We start from the raw sequence: 22435 nt of genomic DNA, 5'->3' as shown, positions 1-22435 counted from the left end.
ACGTGTTTTTCAATATAATTTTGTCGATCCTTAATATTTAATGTGTTCACTCATTACGATAAACACATTTAACTACGCGCACAGCCGATTAAGTTAAGCGAGGAGACTGTCGGGAGAACAAAGTAAAAGGCGAGTTCTATCCCTTGGAAAGCCTTCTTCCTCTCCCATTCATATATGATCAGGATTGAGTTTCACCGTCTTTGAAAGAAGTAGGAGACAGTTGTGATGCTTGCATCTAGCAGGACAGGACGACTTCGAGGCCTCTCTGTCTGCTCACCCATTACTCCGGACTCACCTCGAGCAAAGCTCCCAGAACAGTTGCTAACATGCAAAGATGGACTTGGTAGCCATGTGCAGAGAGGATGTCATGACAAGCTCTTTAGAATGGGGTCCGTTTCCTCTTTTACTGTGCCTTTTTTTTTTCACTGCTTCCTGGCTCTCTCTCCTCACTCACCCATCTTTGCTGAACAAAGGCCTCGCTGATCATCTGCCCTCTGCCCCTTACTACATATAGATACTGTATGTTCCTAGTTCCTCATTTATAGTGAAGAGTCTGGGACGGTTTCCTCAAAGAGGCATTCTGGGCACACATGCGATCTCACCAATCTGTCGGTTTTCCCATCACAACTAAGCTCTGTTCTTATTCTACACTGGCTTTAAAACTGACACTGGAGCAGTTATAGTGAAAAATTGAGAATGGTGGGTCATGACTGTAATCCTAGCACCTTGGAGGCAGAGGCAGGAAGATGACGTCTAGGTCAACCTGGCCTGCAGTGTGAGGCATTGTTTTAAACCCTACTCTGACCTGACCCGCGGGTCCCCAACACTACTCAGCTGAAGCTGTGCATTTTGAACACAGTAATGGCATCATCTTTTCCTTCGAGCCGTGCGGCATGCTTTCCAGTTCACTAGAGCTGCCTCGTGCCTATGACAAGAATGCATGACTTCTTTGCAGCCTGTTCCTAAGCTCCCATGTTGGTTTATCTGTTAAATAACCAAAGTTAACATTCAATGAGTCAGGAATGCATAAGCACTTCGGGTATATTACCTTACTGACCTGGAAGACAGTAAGAGTAGATACTGTAATGACAATCTGTGCAATGTGGTATAGACAGGTAGTGTGTCGAAAGTTTGGGACCTCCTATGATGGCAAGCCGGGATCCACTCAGCTTTGTGCAATGAAAAGACATATCATTGCACAAGAGAAGAAACACTCCTAAGAAATCACAAGCGTCTAATGAGGTGAGACTTGTAAACTTAACACTTTTCCGTGTTTAATCCAGATTGTGACATCTCGGAGATCTTGACCTAGCTTCTGCCAAGCTCAGTCATCAGGAAGACCATCCGGTAGAGAAGGGGGATATGTCACTTCCTGCCTAAGTGCTTTCTGCAACTGACAGTGTGACATCTTTTGATCGCACTAGCAACCATGACCATGCTCTTAGCTGAGAAAACAAGTCCTGGATAAAATTCTGACCAACTTTGTATGAGGCATGTGTACTGGGATTCTGGCCAAGTGCCATCACCTGTAAAATAACAGACCTTGTGTCTCTCCACACTCCCTAAACCTATGCAGGTGCTTCTGCAACCTGCTCTGTCACTGAAACTCCACTCTCTTGATAGTCTTCTTTCTTACAATTTCACATAGTTCATGAGAATCACAGTGGTGAGTGTGTTTGTGTGTGTGCGCACACACACCCTATGGTTCATCACCTTCAGTGTGAGTATACTGTTTCCACAGTTACCTTTAACTTAGCTTGTTGTAATCACTCCCAATGGACATCCTTACTTTTGCCTTTGATCCGTGAATTTTACTGCTAACGTATCAGCCAGAGTAAGCCTACTACAAACGAAGCCAGACTATATCAATTTTGCTCCTGCCCTCAGTGTCTTGTAAGGCCTTCCAGGTCTGTCCAACCTGAGCATGGCCAAGCCTTCCTCCTGCTCAGTGCTTTCCCATCTGTGCACAGCAGGCACAGTCTCCATCCCCAGCCTTTGAGCTCCTGTTTCTACTTTGAGAATACCCTTCCCTAGTATTCACAGGGCTGGCTGGCTCACCTCTTCAGGAAAGACTCAAAAGCCACCTTCTGAGTCACCCCCCGAAAGTATTTTATTTTCTGTCCTCTCTATTTGAGAGGAGTCTGGAACTTTCAGGGGATGCATTATCTCTAGTGACTGAATTGGTGGTGGTATACAGAGAGAGAAGATCAAAGAACTGAGACATTAGCTGGCAGTGAGTATCTCTACCCTCTATTGACACTTCTGGTTGTCGGTGACAGATCTCCTGATTCACAGCTCTGCTGAGACAAAGTCTATTTTGTGATCTCAATATATTTTTGCCGTTTCGTTTGGCAAACCAGGTGGCTCCGAACTTTATGATACTTGGAATAGTTTCAAACACAGGGCATCAGATACCGAGTGTGAATGTTCAGGTATCTGTGGACTCACGCATACTGTAGTCCGTCTCTGATATCTCTCTTTGGCCATGGGTCATGATTTTCCAAATGTAACGTGAGATCTTATTCAAATCCATCTTTCATATACTCTGACAGGATAATTCTGAACTCAAACCCACCAGTAGCAATTTGCATGAAGAAGTCTTTAAATGAATATTTTAACATGTATGTTAAACAAATGAATTCAAACATTTAAAATGTTCACTGTGACTCTAAAATTAAGTCTCTTCAATGGCATATTGAATATTTTTTTTTCTCACTAGGTAGCAAAAATGCGATACGGCGAGAAAATATGAGGGACAGATGGGAATGTGCTGGTCAACTGGAGCTCTCCTTCTGGCCAGAGAAGGTCTTCACCTCTAACAAACAGAAATGGGAACGCAAACACCACCAGCGCCAGCACCGGCACCCCCACCCCCACTGGACTGACTGCCATCAAAGCCTTCGAAACATTCTTTGCAGACATTAAAAACAAGCTATTTTCAAAATTTTCGCAACTAACTGTTGCATTCTTGGTTATTGCGTTTCCACTCCCTAAACCTTTCCTCAAAATCCTACACATTCAGCTACCTAGCCACTCTCTGCTTCACCACAGGCATACAATGTGACAGGCACATGTCTGACACCGGTAAGCAGGTGAAGGAAGAACCGGGACCCCTCCCCCAACAATCAAACAATGACAACAGCAAACCACCCTCCTGTTCGTTCACCGGGCAAACACAGAAATGCAATCGGCTTTAGAAGTCTACAGACCTGAACCTGCATCTTCTCCCCGGTGGCTGGGGGAGGGTGAGAGGGTGACCTCTCACCTCTCCACTTCTTGGTATGATCTCATAAGCATAAAGCTTGGTGCCTGTTTCCCGGGCTGCTGCTCTTCAAACTCGGAGCTACATTAGACATATCTGGGCATTGATGATGGGCTACCTCCAAAATTCCACTGTCCAGGCGAAGCAGAGAGCCGGAGTGTTCTCTGCAAACAGACCTAGCACAGTCCTGTGGGCAGCATATCCCAGCTTGCATCCCACTAAGCTAGTTAACTAGTTCACGCTGACGATTCCTGTGTTTGAATTAAAGAAGCCCTTGGCCACCTGCCTTGTGCCTGTGACAAGTTCCTTTTTTTTTTTTTAAATCCTATTTATCTTCACAGTCATCTATTTGTGTCAAGACAAGAAGCATATGAGCACAGCATCTGTTACTAGAGTCACAAAATTACCAAATACTTCTAGAAGGGAAGAAATAGGCGATAAATCCAGATGACGTGTCAGGTGTCTTAGGGGGGAGCATTAGTCTTTCAATCAGAGTGTCTTGTTTAAAGCGAGCATATGGCATGAACAGCAGAGTCGCCAGCTCAGCCTGGTCTGTAATAGGGACAGGCACCACAGAAATGTCACCACTTCTGATTTGGCAGAGGAAAGCAGCCTCTCCGGCTCAGGCAACCCCTGTCCCCCGCTGCGCGCCTATAATGAAATAGGTAACCACTAAAACCGTTGAGGGCATTTCCCTATTGGTTACGTTTACGCTGAAACCTATATAAGTTCAGAATCTGATTTTAGGGGAAAAAATATAACTTTTTCTGGCAACGAATACTGATCCTCCCCATTGGGATAGTTACTTAATTTCTTTCTGAATGCAAGCAACAGGTCTGTGTGGTCCTACTAAATTAACCTTGTTGCTTGGTTTAAGTCTTCAGACTTTAAGGAGGGACGAGGGAAGACAGTCAGGTGTTAGAGGCTGGCAGACCACATGACAGGCACACCTGAAGAGACAGTCTTCCAGACTGTCAAGACCGGGCATCCCCCACAGCCCCAGAATCTGAAAACTGGCCCCAAGACATGCCCAGCCCTGCTGCTTGGATCCAGTTTCCCCAGTTCCCCGCCAAGCGCCCACGTGAGCCACACCAGGGCGCCAAAGCCCCTTACCTGCCAGGCTGCCCGGCCTCTGGAGGGTGGCGGTGGCATATAGCTCCTGCGAATGCTTGCTGTACTGCTCGGACGCGTGGACCAGGCGCTTGGTGGGCGACAGGGTGGCGTAGGTGCCGATGGTGGAGCTCAGCTGGTGGATGGGCGAAGAGGAGATGGTGGACTGCACGGTGGGGGGCGAGGTCACGCGGATCGGGGACAGGCCGGCCGAGGACACGACGATGTTGATGGGCGAGCTGGTGCTGTAGGACTTGGCCAGGCGGCTGGGCGACTGCTTGGGCGAGGAGCCGCGCGGCGCGGCGTAGGCGGCACCCTCGGGGGCCGAGCCTCCGCGCTGCAGCTTGGTGGGCGAGCCGCCCTGCGTGGTGGTCAGCGGGGAGCCCCCGCGCGGCGGCGCGGGCAGCGTGGAGCTGGAGTAGTAGAGCGCCGCGGCGGCGGGCGGCGCGTCGGGCAGGTGGAAGGCGCTGCCCAGGCTGGGCGCGAACGGCTCCCGCGGAGGCGGAGGCGGTGGCGCAGGCTCGGAGCCCGCCAGGTGCCCCGCGCGGCCGGTCGTGCCCTGTGCCGGGAGAGCAGAGAACAGGAGCGCTCAGAGCTGGAGAAGCAGCCGCCCAAACCGCCCGCCCGCCCGCCGGCCCCGCCCGGCTGCAGAGGACAACTTCTTCGCCCAGGATACGCGTGGAAGAGGGACGCGAACCCACGCCCCAGCACGTGCCCCGGGCAGGTCCCTTTCCGAGGAGAAAGGAGCGGGCTAGCTAAGGCCGGCTGACAAAAAGGCGAGAGGGATGCCTCTGCTCCGAGTTCCAAGAGGTTTTAGTCACAGAAGAAAAATGTAAAGGCCACCCAACCAGTGATCTCCCAGAACCCCCCCTCTCTCTCCCCCCCCCGCCCCTTCCCTGCTTTAATAAAAACTCCAGGCATTAAACGCTCCCATTATTGAGGAGACACACTTTCAGCCACCAAAAACTGACCGAATTGCGTACTTAGATGGGGACATAAAAGATGTACTTAGAATTTATTCTGCCGCCTGCCTTGCCGTTAAGACTCTTTCGGGGCAAGAGTTAAAGGGAGGGAAAAGTGCTACGTCACGAGAGTAAGCTTGGTTTTTCAGTACTAAAAAAAAAAATTCTAGAGGAAACAGATCAATTAAAATTGGAAACACTAAAAGTGTTTCCTTTTCTGGATATGAAAAGTGTACTCTAGACAGCCCAGTACAACACCCCTGCCGTCGTGTCTTCCAACTGAAAGCCAGTTACTTTTCTTTCCTTACAAGAACACAAAAGACCGGGTTGGGGTGAAGTTAGAAGGAGCGCTATAGGGGCAGGAAATTTCCTTAAACCTTGCTTAGAGACAAATCTGGATTAGAATGAAAGTACTGAGTTGTCCGCTAATTCTGGGCAGAAGGTCTTCAGGAGAAAGGGTCCCGGAAGCCCCTGGTGTGAAAAGCTAGGGTAGCACCGCACACTGTGTGAGAGAGAAGCTGGAAAGGGAGGTTCAGGAAGGAAGTGTGCTGGTTGGGCTGGGAACAGAGCAAGGAGATGATGGGGAGGGGGAAGGAGAACAGAAATCTCTCCACAGGAAGGTGATAACTTCGTTGTGGCTCTGCCCTTTGGGATGGCATTTGGTAAGTGGGAGGGTGGACACTTGATCTGCACGCACACAGCATTCCAAACTGTGGAGAAACGCTGAGGATGTAGCCAGGAAGCATCAAGACCCTGAATTAAGAACAAGTTGGGGATGCTCACAGCTAACCATTGAACTACTCATGGGGTTCCCAATGGAGAAGTTAGAGAGAAGACTGAAGGAGCTGAAGGGGTTTGCCAGCCCATGAGGAGAGCAACAATACCAACCAACCAGAGCTCCCAGGGTCTAAACCTCCAGCCTGGGAGCACATTAGGAGGCACCCATGGCTCCAGCTGTATATGTAGGGAAGGATGGCCTTGTAGGGCATAGGTGGGAGAGGAAGTGCTTGGTCCCTTTAAGGCTGGATGCCCCACTGTGGGGGAATTCGAGGGCAGGGAGGTGGGAGTGGGTGGGTGGGGGCACACCCTCTTAGAAGCAGGAAGAGGGGAGATAAGATAGGGGGTTCCTGAGTGGGAGGGGAATGGGGAAAGGGGATAACATCTGAAACGTAAATAAAATATCCAAATATATATATATATATATATATGAATGAGAACAAGTTGGGACTTGGGGAGACATCTTATCTCCTAAGCTTGAGGAGCTCAGCCTGATCCCAGGTACCAGTTAGTGCTCCGCTTCACTAGAGAGGCAGACAGTCAGGCTGTTACCTGACAGCCACTTTGGAGAGTACAAAACCAATGAGAGAGACTTTGGTTCTTTTTTTTGGGGTGGGGCTGTACAGAACTCAGGGATGCTGTCTTATGACCCCACCCCAACATGGGTAGAACATGTCCATGCACCCTCATGCAGGTACACACACACACACACACACACACACACACACACACACGGCACACTAAACACAGCTTTGTATGATACAGACAACTATTTGTTGAGAGACACTCTCTGTGGAAGATGTATATTTCTACCACACACATTTGTTTACATATAATGTGAATGTATAATATAAATTTTATGAGTATATTATCTATCCCAATCTGAACGGGAATTATTTTAAGCTTATTATTTTCAGTAGGAGTAGAATGCAAGCTCCATGCGCTTGCTCAAAGGAGTCTCTCTAGCAACCGCAAGACCTGATCCACAGAGAGGCTGTAGTAGTTTGCTCAATCAATGAAGGAGTGATTCATAAATTTGGCCTGAGGCTTTGGCCTTGAGAGTTTTAAGAAAGCTCAAGCTCTGGAGAACTCCCGTGTCTTCCCGATTCCCAGAGCTATGGTCCAACATCAAACTGAGAAGCTTGGAGCGTCTCCCTTAGGAGAACCATAGGAGACTAGGCTTCTGAAACCAAATTGTAAGTGAAAATTGCCAGGGAACTTCTAAATAACATTGGAACAGCTAAGATTTTCCCTAGACACTTAATTCAGAGTCTTTGATGGAGGTACCTAAGCATCAGGTAAGTGAGCCAGCTTCCCAGCAGATTCCAATGCTCAATACACGTGAGAACCGGTTCTCAGACCTGTGGTTTCCACAGGGTGCTACCTATTCACCAAGCAACAGCATCACCGCCTTGAATAGAACAGAATCCCTGGTGGAGGCCAAGTTACCTTTGTTTGGACAAACTCTCTAGGTGACTGAAATCTCCACCAAACTTTGAGAACCAACAATGGCAGACTATCTTGTTCTGGGGTTCAGAATTGGGTCCTGGGGTTGATAACAGTCTGTTGAGGGAGGTAGATGGTATTGATCCTAAACATTCTGACAACCAAACAGATATTTTCCCTCTGAGTCTCCACTCTGTTCACTGTTGACTAGGTTCTCTACAACCATCTGGCTAGCGAGCGGCGGGAGAGCCTCATACAGGAAGATAATGTGGAGACATTAAGAATACGAAGTCCCCTGCCTACAATCAACTCTGTCATGTCTTCTATGACACTAATAATGGCCTTCTATTACATTCACGATGGCATTAGACATGGTATTCTTTTTTAATGACTAATGATAAATGTACTTCATTGAAGTGCAGCTGTCCTTTTAGCAGGGAATGGAGGTTGATACAGAGATTACCTAATCAGTCACAACGCAAAGAACAAGTGATTTTGATCTGCTCGGCCCTGAGCTGAATTCCACCACCTCCTCTCAAAACTGAGGAACATTATGGAAGAAGGAATGGAAAGATTGTAAGTCAGAGAGCAGGAAAGAGCGGTGTGTGACAGTGTCTTCTAGACACAACAGGGCCATTCCAACAGTAACTCATAGACAAAGGTTTCACCCAGGAGACAGTGAAAGGTAATTCTTAGTGAGGGATGGAGAATCCGTGTTCTTCTGGGGTATAAACCTGGTACGTTGTCTATGGTCCAGTAGATGATCCTACATTTGTGCTTGTATGAGCAGCACTGACTGGACTGACTGGTTGGGTTTTAGACCAATGAGAAGAGGACAGAGGTGAAGTTGGATGGAATATGTGAGATTCTTGAAAGGGGATGGGACAAATAGCGGTGAGAGTGGGAAATGTGTATGACTATAAAACATTGTGTGCGTGCATGAACTTCTCAATGGAATTGAGAATAGTATAGAGACCTACAACTAATCAAAATATATAAATAGGGACTGTGCTATGCTTAGTCTCACGTGGTAAAGTAACCCTTCTATTTAAGGCCCAAGAATCATTGCTGGAGAGGGGTGGTAAGATTGTAAGAGCCATAGGACAAGACAGGACATCTGCTGGGAGGTAGTGTCTTTTCTGTGACAGGGAAGCTGCATCTGTGAAATCTCAACAACATGATTGCCTAAACATGATCTTCAAAACGATCACACGAGTTGACATCCCAACATGTCAGTGAGGATGGTGGATGTCTCACAAGGTCACATCTCTAGATGAAGAGCTACAGACTGTTGGGAGAGGGAGGATTCATTGTATCCAGGGATGAGTTCCTTGAAAGATACATTCAATCGGGAGAGGGAGGATTCATTGTATCCAGGGATGAGTTCCCGGAAAGATACATTCAATCCCAAGTGGTCACCTCTACATGTACATAGAAGCACCACTAGATGGACTTGGCCATGTGTGTGCATGCATACATGTGTATACACGTAAAACCATAATAATTAAAGAAAGGGAGGTTGAACATTTGACATGCAAAAGTTGAAACATGGAGAGGGAACAGTGGAAATAATGTAAGTACAGTTCACTTGTATAGAAAATTTGAAAAATAATTTAAAAGAAACTAATTTAATTAATAAGCTAATTTACCTGACTTATGTGCATAGCAAGAATGCTATGGTTTGTAAATACCTTGCCAGCTTTTCTTTTTCTTTTCCTATTTTTTTTTGATCTGCTGGAAAGTGAAATTTGAGAATACTAATTATGTTGAATATTCTACAAGCATCCCTTAAATGGCCCCCAGATCTGTAGAAAGTTTGGAAAATGCTGCATAACCTCTAGACATTTTGAAAGCCAGGGTGTCTAAGTCAGAAATAGACATATAGGAGGATCTTGGTAAAATTTTATAGAATTTTTAACAAGAAAAAGGGGAAGGAGAAAGAAGCAGTAATATTTTATGTTGTCTCTGAGGCAGTCAGTGGTGTTATTCAGTGTGTACTAAGACACAAATTTAACCCAGCCCGATGTTTCCATATGTTTAAACACCCCTATCACTCAGCATTCCCAGTATGCCAGCCTTAATGGTACCTGTTGAGCAGCATGGCCCCATCCATTTGCTTTAGGTCTGGTAATGTCCCAAACTGGCATGTCCCAATTTAGCACTCACTAGACAGACAGGCTCATTGAGGGCCTCAAATGCTGCTTGTCAACGGAAGAACTGGATTTAGCGTGCACGTGATTAATCCCAATTTACACAGCCACATGTAACCAGGGGCTAACTTACTGGGCTGCACAGCTGCACCAGCTCATCTATAGCTCATAAAAAATGGTCCAGGGATGCTGTGGTCCATCACAGCGGCTGATGGAGTAATAAATGTCTAAGAGCAGCTCATCATTTGCACAAAAAAATGGGAATCAGGGAGCACGCATTCACTTCTGTTTCACTGGATAAATTCATTTAGTGACTCTTGGCCAGTTTGGGACACACAAAGGTGCAGTTTAATTCTACTTCACAATTCATAGGATAGCTTATTATAACCCATTGTTGAATTAAACACACACACACACACTAGATGCAAAGAACTTAATCCACTCACCTAGGGGTTCAGTTCTACCTCAAACATAAGTTCCTGCAATGAAACTATAAGTCTACTTTTCAAATTAGATTTCAGGGAAAAAGATGACCTTAGAAATTGAGGGCTAGACTCCTTTCTGTAGCAATATCTGAACATTTATAAGCAAGGAGAATGGGAAGAAGCGTGTCATCGTTGAAGAGGCCCCTAAAGAAGAATAATGACACAAAATATTTCACAATACCTTGGAGCAAAGTGGGCCCAATGCTGTCCCTGGTCATGGTTCTGCATGCTGGCAGAAACCTGCATTCTTCCTTCCTAGTTCCTTGGATCAGTCCCAGGACAAATGTCCCTTTGTCCCTGAGAAGGTGAGATCTGTTTCTTTGGAACTAAGAAGGAACTAGCTATCAAGTAGGTGTTATGACTGAACAGGCTGGAGCTTGGGGGATAATGTTCAGTGTAGCCCTGTTTTATCTTGTTGTTAGAAAATCATCAAGAAGAATAGAAACCATATACTCATAAATGCTTTTATAAAACGAATATATCATGTCTTTATATGTTAAGTTTTGGTTGGGACAGACTTAGGATATACTAGTTATATATTTTATGTTCCATTTGTGTGTGTGGGGGCACTCATCTGCTTATCATGACCTTTTATGCAATTGTACTGTGGATTCATGCCTCTGTGTAACTGTTTAATAGAGGATATATTTTCCAATCCCTACAGAAATACAATTGGATCTGGAAGACAGGCAATGCACACATGGCTTCCAAACAGGCTTGAACCATGCCGAGTAAAAGCTTCATGTATGGGTTCACTAGCATCCTGCACAAGTCACCAAGTAAAGGAAGTGTCCCCAGAAAAATCCCAGTGCTTACAGACAGCTCTCAAGTGACCTCACAGCCAACAGGCTCTCAGGAATCTTGAGTTCCAGTCATGAGTCTATCCTGGCTCTAAATGAAACCACATCTTATGAAACAGGTCCATGATTTGTAACAGTCCCTGTGAGGACACATTGAGACTTGCCAAGTTTGCTGAAGCAGTCAGCAGGGCCCCAGCTCTGGGACAGGAGTGATGTTTGCTCAGAATGCTAGGCAGTTAGTGCACTGAAGTCAGGAATGGACAACTGAAGTCACTAATTGGTGACTTCCCAAAATGAGCGAACTTTGTGAATAGCCATCAGAGTCTGGTGCCTCCTTTTTCATTGTTTCTTGGTTTCCAGTGGTTACAACACAGGGGCAGATCTGTCACTTAAGGCTTCCCCTCTGAAGAAGGTTCTGAATGGTGCTGAAAGTCTCTGTTGGCTGAAGTGCTTCTGGGTCAGGACAGGTTCATGAAAGTAAAGGGTGGAGAACACATTTCAAAGGAAGCAGAACTTCCACCAATGGGCTGTCAAGAGAGATGTAGGAATGTGGCCATGGCTTACATCAGGAAGACCATGGCCTGGCATTTGCAGGAACTATCTTAACACAGTGTGGTATACGTATTGACAAAGTGGTGAGAGAGTAAGTTAATGACTGACATGTACTCTTCCAGTGACTCAGGGAAGTCAGAATGAGGGACAGGCACAGCAGTGACCGCTCTGGACACACTGATTTCTCACTGAGAACCATCGAGTAAGATAACTTAGTAGCTTCAGTTCTGAGCTGACTGAAGCTTTAGAGAAGTCATTCTGCTTTCTCATGTGTAGAGTTCAGGAGTTCACACAAGTATGTACAAAGCCGTTGTTCACTCACTCACCTTTCAAACAGGAAGAAATGACCAACTCTTCAGTGAATGTTTTTACTGAATTATTGTATAAACTGTAGCTCAGGGGATACATTTACATCCCCAAATAAGCTAGGTCCACTGAATCTAATCTCTGGTTTGCAAAGAATTTGCTTCTGCATTATTGCCACTCTTCACAGGAACCAGACAACTTTTCCTCTACACCAGTCTATAGAAGGGGATGTCAACCTTTAACTCCAAAGGAACAAAAACCCTACTATGTAAGAGAGATTTGATTTTGGAAAACAGTCAAGTCAAATGATGTGATGCTTGTCTAGCTGTTCTCTCGAGGGATACTGGCTTTGATGAAAACGGATAAATAACATAAAGAGAAGAGACAGTTTTTATGCACAGGGCCTGTATTGTCCCCGAAGGCATTAACTGTCATGGTGGTGATCATCACGGGGAAAGGAAGGGCTAGTAAAATTGTGGGTAACATCTCACTGACAAATTCAACTTTACTCAAAAAATGAATATAGATTTCCCCCCTCAGATAAAGGGCCAAAAGGCCAAGTAGTATCTTTTGTATCATCATGGAAGCAACTCTTACTGCTTCCTCTTTACCTGATGGTCCAAAAATCATGGAAAGTAGTGAAGGGAGGAGAAGGAGAAGGAAGAGGAAGAGGACAGAGGAGAGAGGAGAAGGTGCAAGAAGAAGGTGTAGAAGAGGAGGAGAGTCAGGGGAACACACGTCATGGATACTGAGAGATTCTGCAAGCCGCCTGCCACTAGCCATGCAGACAGGGGTGCCAAGTATTAGAACTGTATTCAGTATTTCATGTAGAGCCATTTCTGTAAGTCCCAACAGAAAGAAAAGTGGAAAAGAAAATGCAATACAAGGACACAAAGATCCTACAGACAGTTATAGTAAATAATACATAGGAAGGGTGTCTCGGTGGTAGATCTTTTTAAAGTCTACGTGAACACTGGGAAATATATCACATGAAACTTTCACTTCGGCATGAGGCTCTGTCAGTACAACTTTAATAATCTAAATATTTGCAGAGAAAGGGGAATGTTAGCTTGGAGCACAAATATACACTCCTTGCAATACAAAACATTTTGATTGTCAAAGCCAGATTAAACATGTTTATGCTAGAGAGACAAAATGGGGGAGGGGGGAAAGACTTGAAAGCAAAGTGAGGAATTCAGATTTACAAGAAGGGAACATTTTAAAACTATCTGGAAACAAGAGGGGAAAAAAAACACCTTCCTGTCAGAGCCCACAGATATGCCAAGGAAAACACGTAAAACAACATACTCTCCCCCGAGCACGCTCCATGCTGGGTGCATTCTGTGGATTCTGAATGTCATCCACATCTATGCAAAGCTGTGTTTTCTAAATGTACCACTACTACATATCTGTGGACTGAACCCTGGAAGAATGGCGTTGGAGCTCTTTGATTTTTTTTTTTAAAAGATATCCACATGTTTCTAGGAAGGACTGAGGTATGGTATGCAGATCCTTGGGATTGCCAGACTTTTTTTCAGTAAAGTTAATTTGTCGGTGAGGTGTTACCCGCAATTTTACTATTTCAATTACAGTACCAGCCTTACTTCAAGACAATTTATTTTATAATTAAGCAAGTGAGAGTGGCCCTCCCCATACAGAGATCAATACAAGGATGGATGATTGGGAACTTTCTTCCCCTCTGTACTGTATGGGAGTTTATGGTCTACCCTACTACCACTCATAAAGTAGTCAGCAAGTATCAATGGTCAGATGTACTCATCTGCCTTTGGGAGACACGAACATTGAGATATTCATAATTATGAAATAGCATACACAGGGACTTTTAAGACATGAAGTCAGGATAGCATTAAACAGGCTAGATTGAAGGGAAATAAAGATTTTCTTCCGTAGAAAAGCTTCTGCGATGTCCACTATTGTGGAGGTACATTTCATATGAATATCATATGATTCTCAGTTTCCTGGTGGCCTTTTTGTAAGATTATCATAGCATACTATAGTCCTTCCCAGAAACATGTGAATGGGTTTAAAAAAAGCAAAGACCTCTCAGCTCCAATACCATTTCCAGGCTTGTGTCCATAGATATGTGATTTCATATTTCTCATATAGTTTGTTTCATTGAGGAGTGGCTTGTTGGGTGATAATATATCTATCTATGAGGAAAAAATTATTTTTAGAGTGGTTCTTTTCTACTATAAGTTATGTGTACGGGATTTCAAGTAATACATGGGAAGTCTTGCATGCATGGAAGCAAGCAAAACCCGGAGGCTAGTTAACTCCTTGCTCTTCAACCTACCCAGATATTGGTATAGTATCATTATGGTGAATCTCTCTGGTTCTGGCAGAGCTGGGTAGAATTTGGTGGATCCTGGGCTGGTTACTTCAGGGGTAGAAATGATTTTCTGGAGGTGAAGCTCTGCATTGAATCAAACTAATGGGAGCCTTTTTTGCAACAGTATCTGTCAGCACAGTCCTTCTATGCATTGCCACACTCTACTTGGGATTCTTTACTGGCTCCTCACTGTACTCAGAGGTGAGTCCTACCACTGATCCACTAAAGCTCCAGTCACTTTGCAAATCCATGAGCCCTGCTCTAGTGCCCTGACCTATGTGTTGTTTTGCTAATATGCCAGATAACTGCAGCTGGAGATAACCCTTACGCTCACCACTCCACAGATAGCCGGGATAGCCGGGAGCCTCTCCGATGTGTCCTTACCCAAACATCTCCTTTAAAATGTTCCATAGCGTTTTATTTTCCTCTCTGAAGATCATCCTATTCTCTGTCCATATCCTTCCCTTAGTGGCCATCATCTTTAATATATTATAAATCGAATGTATTATGAACATATTATATATAAAATCTAATTATCTATATATCATAATCATTATTATACTAAATATCCCAATCTGATACAGACTACAAATACAGTCTGTGCACTTTGCTTATTTCAAGTGTTGATCTTCTAATTTTCATGCCCACTGCTAGAATAAAGGCTCTCTGAGGACAAGGGCTATGTCTATTTTCCATATATCATCATCCCAAGAATACAGGCTCAATACACCACCAGGCACAGTATAAATCTCTTGATGACTCAATGAATAATCGGGTAATAGACTAAGCACATGGGAAAAAAGTGCAGTTCTACTGGGAGTGCTTATAGGAGCCAACTGAAAGGCCAAAGATGGCTTAAAAGTGGGGTGACAGGGAGCAGTCATCCATAGCCTTCTTAAAAGCTAGAAGTGTTCAGCTACGATGAGTAGAGCCTTTGTGGTGGAGAAGAGAGAGCTCCATGTGGATCAGGTTACACCGATTCCTGGAAAAGATGTGCCACTTGCAGGGACAGGCTGCTTATTTTCTGACCTCCAGTTCGACTTCATGAACCACCTTAGCATTTGAGGAAAGAGTAGCCAACAACACAAGAGAACTGTCTGACAGCAATATTTGTGACGGCTGAGACGACTCTGAGATGGAAACACTGAGGTTTCCCTTCCATCTCCAAGGCCTACTGAGGAAGTTGGTAGCAGTCACTCAGTGAAGCCCCAGGTATTGGGTAAACTAGAGACTTTCTAAGAATTGAAATGAGCATCTTAGAAATTCGTCACACTACTTCATATTCACACGGGGATGTGACTTGTGAGCTAGAGAGAGACCACTGATGTCACTTCAGAATTACAATCTTTAGAGAGAGTGAATAAATGTTTTTCAGTGAGTCGTCGGTCTCACTCAGCTTATCATCCGCTACCCACAATTTGAGCTTACTAGCCCAAGTAGCATTTGAAAGCAACAGGGCAAGTAACAAAATTAATCTCTCCTGGAGAGCTGTAACAGTGTTTAGCATATTGGCAAGAATATTTCACACGGGTTTTGTAAAACCAATGGATCCGAATGAGAAGCCACTGAAATGGGACCTGGATGCTCCATTTCCAAGGCAGTAAGACTAATTGTTTGGTTAAATTGCTAGTTTTCTGGTTCTAGCATTTCTATGTTATTCCTTTGGAGTTACAGGTCCTGTGGTGGTATTTGGTACTTAGTGAATCAGATCCCCATATACAACACACAGCTGAAGTTCGGCATGTTTCCAATCACCAACAACCAATGAGTTCTTCAGAGTTGAGTTGGTCAGCTCTTAGCTCTGCTGGGGAAAGTACATTAGTCCATCATCAGAGCCTGGTGAGTCTTCAGACTCCTTGATCCTCCCTCTCTACCCCAGAACATTTAACTCCTACTGACGTTATATTCCGAACACTCATGCTCATTGGTGTGTTTAAAACACAACTCCTAATACATAGCTGCGTCATCTATAGTAACATTCTCTGACCGAAGTGTTCATGGGAAGCCGAGAGCCAAGCACTTAAGTCTGAGAATTGCTTTACAATTCTCCTTTATCTGCGTTGTTACAGCCCAGCACACAAGAAGGTAACATTAACAAAACTACAGCTGGCAAGAAGTTATTTTTAAATACGTTATCAGAATGATGTAACTTTAAGAAACAAAATGCTCAATGTTTCTTGGTTGCTGTAGTGGCTACACTAGGCCATTCTAATCTAAATCTCTCTACATACATGATCTAGGTACACACGCCCTACAAGGTTTTACTGCTACATAGGGAAGAGCCCTGCTTCCAAGCACCTCTCAGGAAATCAGTAAGGAAGATGGGGTAGCGGCTGACAGAACTCAGCAGTGGGTCCTGGGACTTGGGAAGGGTTCCTGACAAACACAGTATTCAATTAGTGCCTAAGAAATAAGCAGCCTCCTCACTTCAAGGTTGGGAGTGGTCAGACCTTCATTCCAGAATCAAAAGCATAGAAGTTCATAGAAGCATATATTCTACAGCTGGAAATATACTCAAAGTTTCATTAAAGAAGATAACCCTTAAACATATTAATTCTGGTGGATTGATTGAATATATACTACATACTATATCCAAGTCATAAAAACAAAAATGTTACATACATACACACACGCAGACACACACAAACACACTCGATATTCATTTAGGTGGCATAAAAGTTTTCAAAGTAGAATGTGTGTGTGTGTGTGTTTGTGTGTGCATCTGTGTATGTGTATGTACACTCTCTGTACATTAACACTCCCATGAGTTAGACCTGGTTGTCTTTAAACAAGTTGGTTTTAACTACAGATAATGAATTTATTCAATAAAATTATAAAAATACTCGCATGCCTTAAAGAAGAAAAATAAAGCTATACTTCAAAATCTGACTTGACAGAGTGTAACTATTCCTAAGCTTAACACAATTATCCACAGCCTAGTTCTACACCCTTGATTAAGAGTTTACACTGCTCCCTGATAGGATTAGCTTCAAAGAATAATTGCGTGACTTTTGTTTGAAGGATAAAAACTATATTTTCTTTTTACCAGGTGAACTCAGAAATTCAGAATGTCTGATCTACTAATAACACAGATAGGTATAAACACGGTAACTATATACCCATTTGCTTATTCATGCAGCTAAATACATACAACAGAGATACAAGATTAGCTACTTGACTTGCAGATATACTTAAAGAAAATGTTTCCCATTTTGTGTTACTCCTCACTAATATTTTGACGTAACTTTCCCTCATGCACAGCAAAGGACCTTTCATAAGTTATATGACACTTCCACAAAACCTATCTGGATCCCACGTTCCTGTACCTCCCTGACTCTGCACTCACGCAAAGAGCGAGGACCCTTACCTGGCTGAAGCTCTGGCTGGCAGCTCGGGCTTGTGTGCTGCGTGCTGGGAGCTGAGAAGGGGCTGTGTCACCCAGGGCCAGGGTCTGGTTGCTATGGTAGCTGGCCGGATACTGGAAAGACCCTTCAGGTTTGGAATTGAGCTGAAGTGCACTCTGGGAGAGCAGGCTGGGCCCTGGGATGAAAGTCATTTAGAACAGTCAGTGACAGTCTCAGTGAAGCAGAAATGACATGTATTATTTATTGAGAGTAGTCTAGAATTATCACATGCTCATGATTCTAGCCATCTATGCTTTGAATTCTGAGAACTAAAATGACCATACAATTCAGCTTCAACTCTCAGATGAGATTTTTTTTTCTTTTCTTTTCCTTTTTTTTTTTGGCTTAAAAGTTCTCTGAGGAGTAGATTTTTCAAATGATCTCATCGTGACCTACATAGAGATGTGTCTTATGAGGCAAATTAATCAGGTGGTTATTTTTGGATCAGACAATATCAGAAACATTTGAAATAATGTTTTTTTTAAAAAAGTCCACCCTTCTGTACATATTAATTGCGTTAATATAATTATATCCCACTCCATGACTGTCATGTTAAAACACTCAAAGCCTTCCAGCCAGTGACAGATTCTATTGTATAAATAATGATGTCATACCATAGTGCCAGAGAGCAGACAGTATTTAAAATATTAATAGCTGTTCATACAATGTAAGATTCACCTTGGTCCCGAGGACTAGTTATCTTTGCCATCACAGTAATGCTTGGCCAGAGAACAAAGAAAAAGATAGGATGGTAATCCTGCTGAATGGTGTGTGTTCTAGGGAATGAGGAAGGATGATCAGGTCAGGTCCTGGCCTTTGGATTTAGTTACATTTTACATGTACAATTTGGCTTTGTTTTCTTGTGTTCTACTTAAATGGGATTCTTGCAAGAGTTTAGGGAAACTCACTGTTTTAGGGGTTAAAAAAAATCAAAACTCAAACTTAATATTCACTTCAGGAATTTAAACCCTCATGGAGAAGTAAGAACTTATTGGCTAGTTTCCCTTGAGTGTGTTTGAGAGATGGCTGGTGTAAGAAGAGTGACAAAAGAGCAGGAACCTGTGAATACAAATGTCTTCATGTTTATCTTTTAGCAGTATGATACATAGCCCGTTCTTCATTTGTGCAGAGTAATAAGGCACAGGGCTTATGGGGCAGACCTGGATCATCCCTGATACTTTCTTTACTTTTTTAAAATAATGGTATCGTTTCTGGTAAGTAAAAAATCACAGGGTCCTTACTTGTCTTTAAACATGGCATTCTTTTTCCAAAGGAAATCTTAGATTTGACCATAACCAGTCTTGCACAACTACAACGTGCCTATTTTTAGTAGAATTGGTTCTCAGGAACCTTGTCATTTATGGTCTCTGTCTGCCCTCATTCCCTTGTGGCACTTCTAAACAGCATGAGTATAACATTTAAAATCATGTATTCATCCAGTCTCAACTTTATCACGAAAAGTATCAACAATGCACAACTGAAACTCTTCATCATTTAACACCAAACGCAATCCCAGGGAAACAGTATGCACCATGCAGTCCTGTTTTCAGCAGCTGGAAAAAGGACCTTGGAGTCTGTTTTGATGGTACTCCAAGTCTAATCACCAGAATGATGGTGCCTCTGAGGAGTGATGCACCCTGCTTTATTCAGGACACCAGGAGTTCTATATTGTTAGGAGTGGGGGAATCACCAGGCACAGCTAAGTCAAGAACTGCTCTCTAGGTTCCCGACAACGGGCAGACAGTTCTGGAAAGTAGACAAGTTTGTTTGGGGTAGTGAGACATGGGGCTAACCATGGAGAAGAGACAGAGGGCCTCACTGTTAGAGCATTGATGTTTGGCCAAGTGCTTCAGTCCTGGTCCTTAGTAGAGACCAAAACTTCATGGAAAGAGTGGGCACAGTGGAAGGACGATGGCTTTTCTCAGTAGTCACTGATACACCTGAAACGGGACACACTGTCTGATTTTGTTAATTCATTCAGGAAAGGAGATGGGCATATCATAGCCTGCACTGGGCACACCTTCCTCCTACAGCAGTGTACAGTCAAGGAAGGTTACAGCACATGCAACAACCATGAGCCGAGTTGGGAATCTCAACAAAGTAAAATAAAAGAGAACCTTAACTTTCACATCACTTAAGGAAATCCAAAAGGCAAAATGGGCACATGTTGTAATTATTTGCCTTTCAAGAGAATGTGAATTTGCTCCAATGAACTTTCTTGAGTACCGAGTTAAATGACTTTGTGTTTTATGAATAGAGTTCATACAATTGTCCCTGGAAATGTACAAAATCTATTTATACACAGGATTTTCAAATAACAATGTAAGGTTCTTTTGCAAGCAGAATTTCGATTAAAACTACGGTTTATGTGCTACTGAGAAAGGCATCGTGGGGTAATCAAACCTGCCCATCTTTTACAGACTCAGAATCAGTCATGTACTTGATCAATACTCAATGAAAACACATCAAGATTCCATATCTCATTATCCGCTAATACATCTCAAGCCCTGAAGCAAAGATGTGCTTTGACACTGGTAATTGCACCAACAAGCAGTATATTCATAACATCACAACTCTGACTTGTCAACAGGCAAGGACAAAACGGTCAGGACAATAGCCCAGACCCTGTGTGCATCTTACAAAGATGTTTTCCACTGTTCATTGGGCTTCAAATCAACAATATCTATTTTTTTCCTAGTCTTGGAGAACATATATACATGAGAATATAAAAATGGTTAAAAATTGCAGTCTGTCCCTAAATCACTTTATAATGGAAGTCAAATTTGCATACAAATCTCCATTAGTTGATTAGTATGACTGTGCATTGAGGCAGAAAATATGAATTTGCCAAAAATTTTTAAAGAATTTCATTTAGGAATTTAAATTATATTTCTCTCTCTCTTTTCTTCCTTTCAGAATCTTTGGGTTTATATGTAGGCTTGCTTGGGGTAGAGGCACACACGCGCAATAATCTTGAGGAAATGGAATGCATATACTGGAGGATGATGGACTGACGTGGAAGGCGTGAGTGAGGAGGGAAGTAGAGGACAGTTTCTCCTTAGATTCCATGCATGAAAATATTGTCTTCTGTGCAAATAGCTGCAGTAGGAGACACCCGCACTCCCAGCAGCAGAGGAGGAGGATTTTTGTCTTGATTACAGAAAACTGAAGTGATAGTCTGGATACATGCTTTCAGACCTGAAAGTGCAAGAAGGATTTCTGTAGAGTTTGCTCATCATAAAAGAATCCCGAAAATGGGTCTGGAATCAGCTGAGAAGGACTGTGCCTTGCAGGTCACGAAGAGAGCTGAAACTGTTTCTTGATTAGTTGTGGTTTAGACAGTCTTTTTGTCCTTGGTCTAGTCAATGACATCCTTCTGACAGGACAGAGGGGGGAATTGCCCAGGAATTACCACAGTTGATCCAACTGCTTCTATGAGATGCAGCAAACACAGACTACTAAGCAGGGTGCTAACGCCTCAACAGGCTCTCGGGTGTATGAACTGCTTAGAAGAGGACACAGCAACCTGCCAGATAGGTTATACTTTACATTTCCATTGTCCCCGGAACATGAACAGAGAGGGATGGACAGACTTAGAGCTAGAGATGATCTGCGACTCTGACTTCTCTATCTTTCTTTGTCCTTTAACCTCAAACAATGAGTCTCACGTACACATAAGCACTTTAAGGAAAGGATCTTAGAGAATTGACATTCTCTTGCTGCAGAAAAAATCCTCACTTCTCAGATGACACAATTCCCCTAGTGAACTGCTACTTCGAGGTCCCACCAGGGGCTGGCAGGAGCTCAGTGCCCACTGCTGGTGTAACAAAGTCAACCTCAGTAACTACAACGGTTGAAGTCTTATATTTTTCATAAAGCATCAGGCCCACTTACAGGTTACATTAACATATATTTACTATAATACAAGCCACTTCCTCATGAAATTAATTAGGTGTTCTATGAGTATCTTTGATCATGTTTGGTTTATCATGTCTCTATGTTTGCCCAGGTTTAAAGAGACCTCATCTGGAATTTCCAGTTCTTGTCTGATTTAGCTGAACATCTGTCTCACATACATTAAATCCGAATTAAACTTCACAGTGTGCAATAACACAGAAAGGCCAGGGGCCTCCCTAGTGACATTCACAAGACATCACTTAAGTCACAACCGCGTTAGCAAAATGATGGGGTATGTGCTGAAAAAAAATCAATCCAGAAGCACAAGTCAGCAGATGTGGGGGGTTTGTCCTCCTACGCGTTCACACAGCTACAGATGCTGATGGTGGTTGTGGTGACAGAATTAACAGGCACTCTTTTACTAGATCGGAAGAACTGTACTGAGCGCTTTACACCTATTAAGAAAATGACGTTTAAAAAAGTCTTAGCAAGGAATTGAACGCCCAATCCCTCTGTTGCTGGGGCACTTCTCAGCTGACGGGAGTCAGCCGTGACCCTGGGGATCTCAGGATGCCTCTGGCTTCTGCACTGCTCTTCACCAAGGCCTTGCTTCTGCTGATTCACACTTTAATCTCTCCAAATGTGAGTTTAAAGATTCTTGACAGAATGCAAGATTTTATGTGAATTACCTCATGCCACATTAGTATTACTATTTATTACCTTTATTGTCATTGTCATTATGATTTAACTAATTGCTCAATCACAAAGTCACGTGATCTGGTAATAGTAAAATCCTGTCTGGAATTTGTCTTTCTGGAAACTTGTTATAGTGCTATTTCACATAATACTTACTGCTGCCTTATGCTTTTGTGTCTTGGGTGGCTGTTATCTAATGAACTCTTCAAAGCAGCCTGCTGCAATAACATTTTACAAA

At 43.5% G+C, this 22435-nt stretch overlaps 1 protein-coding gene across 5 annotated transcripts in view; it reads right to left on the bottom strand.

The window, feature by feature from the left end:
- Positions 1–22435, bottom strand: part of Ctnnd2 (catenin delta 2) — an 810313-nt gene that overhangs the window by 349871 nt on the left and 438007 nt on the right. For 2 of the 5 annotated variants that reach the window (XM_028767558.1, XM_028767559.1), the window contains 2 exons: positions 17568–17740; positions 4376–4931 (listed from right to left, as the gene is read on the bottom strand). The exons of 2 other annotated variants lie outside the window; for them this stretch is intronic. In XM_028767558.1, the coding sequence (XP_028623391.1) occupies positions 4376–4931; positions 17568–17740 (729 nt within the window). The remainder of the gene's footprint in view (positions 1–4375; positions 4932–17567; positions 17741–22435) is intronic. One more of the 5 variants, XM_028767562.1, reaches the window with a different exon arrangement.

This window comes from Grammomys surdaster, unplaced genomic scaffold, assembly GCF_004785775.1.
Source record: "Grammomys surdaster isolate TR1022 unplaced genomic scaffold, NIH_TR_1.0 174, whole genome shotgun sequence".
Classification (NCBI taxonomy): Eukaryota; Metazoa; Chordata; class Mammalia; order Rodentia; family Muridae; genus Grammomys; species Grammomys surdaster.
The sequence above is the reverse complement of the archived record's forward strand: the minus strand, read 5'-3'. Positions and strand labels throughout refer to the sequence as shown.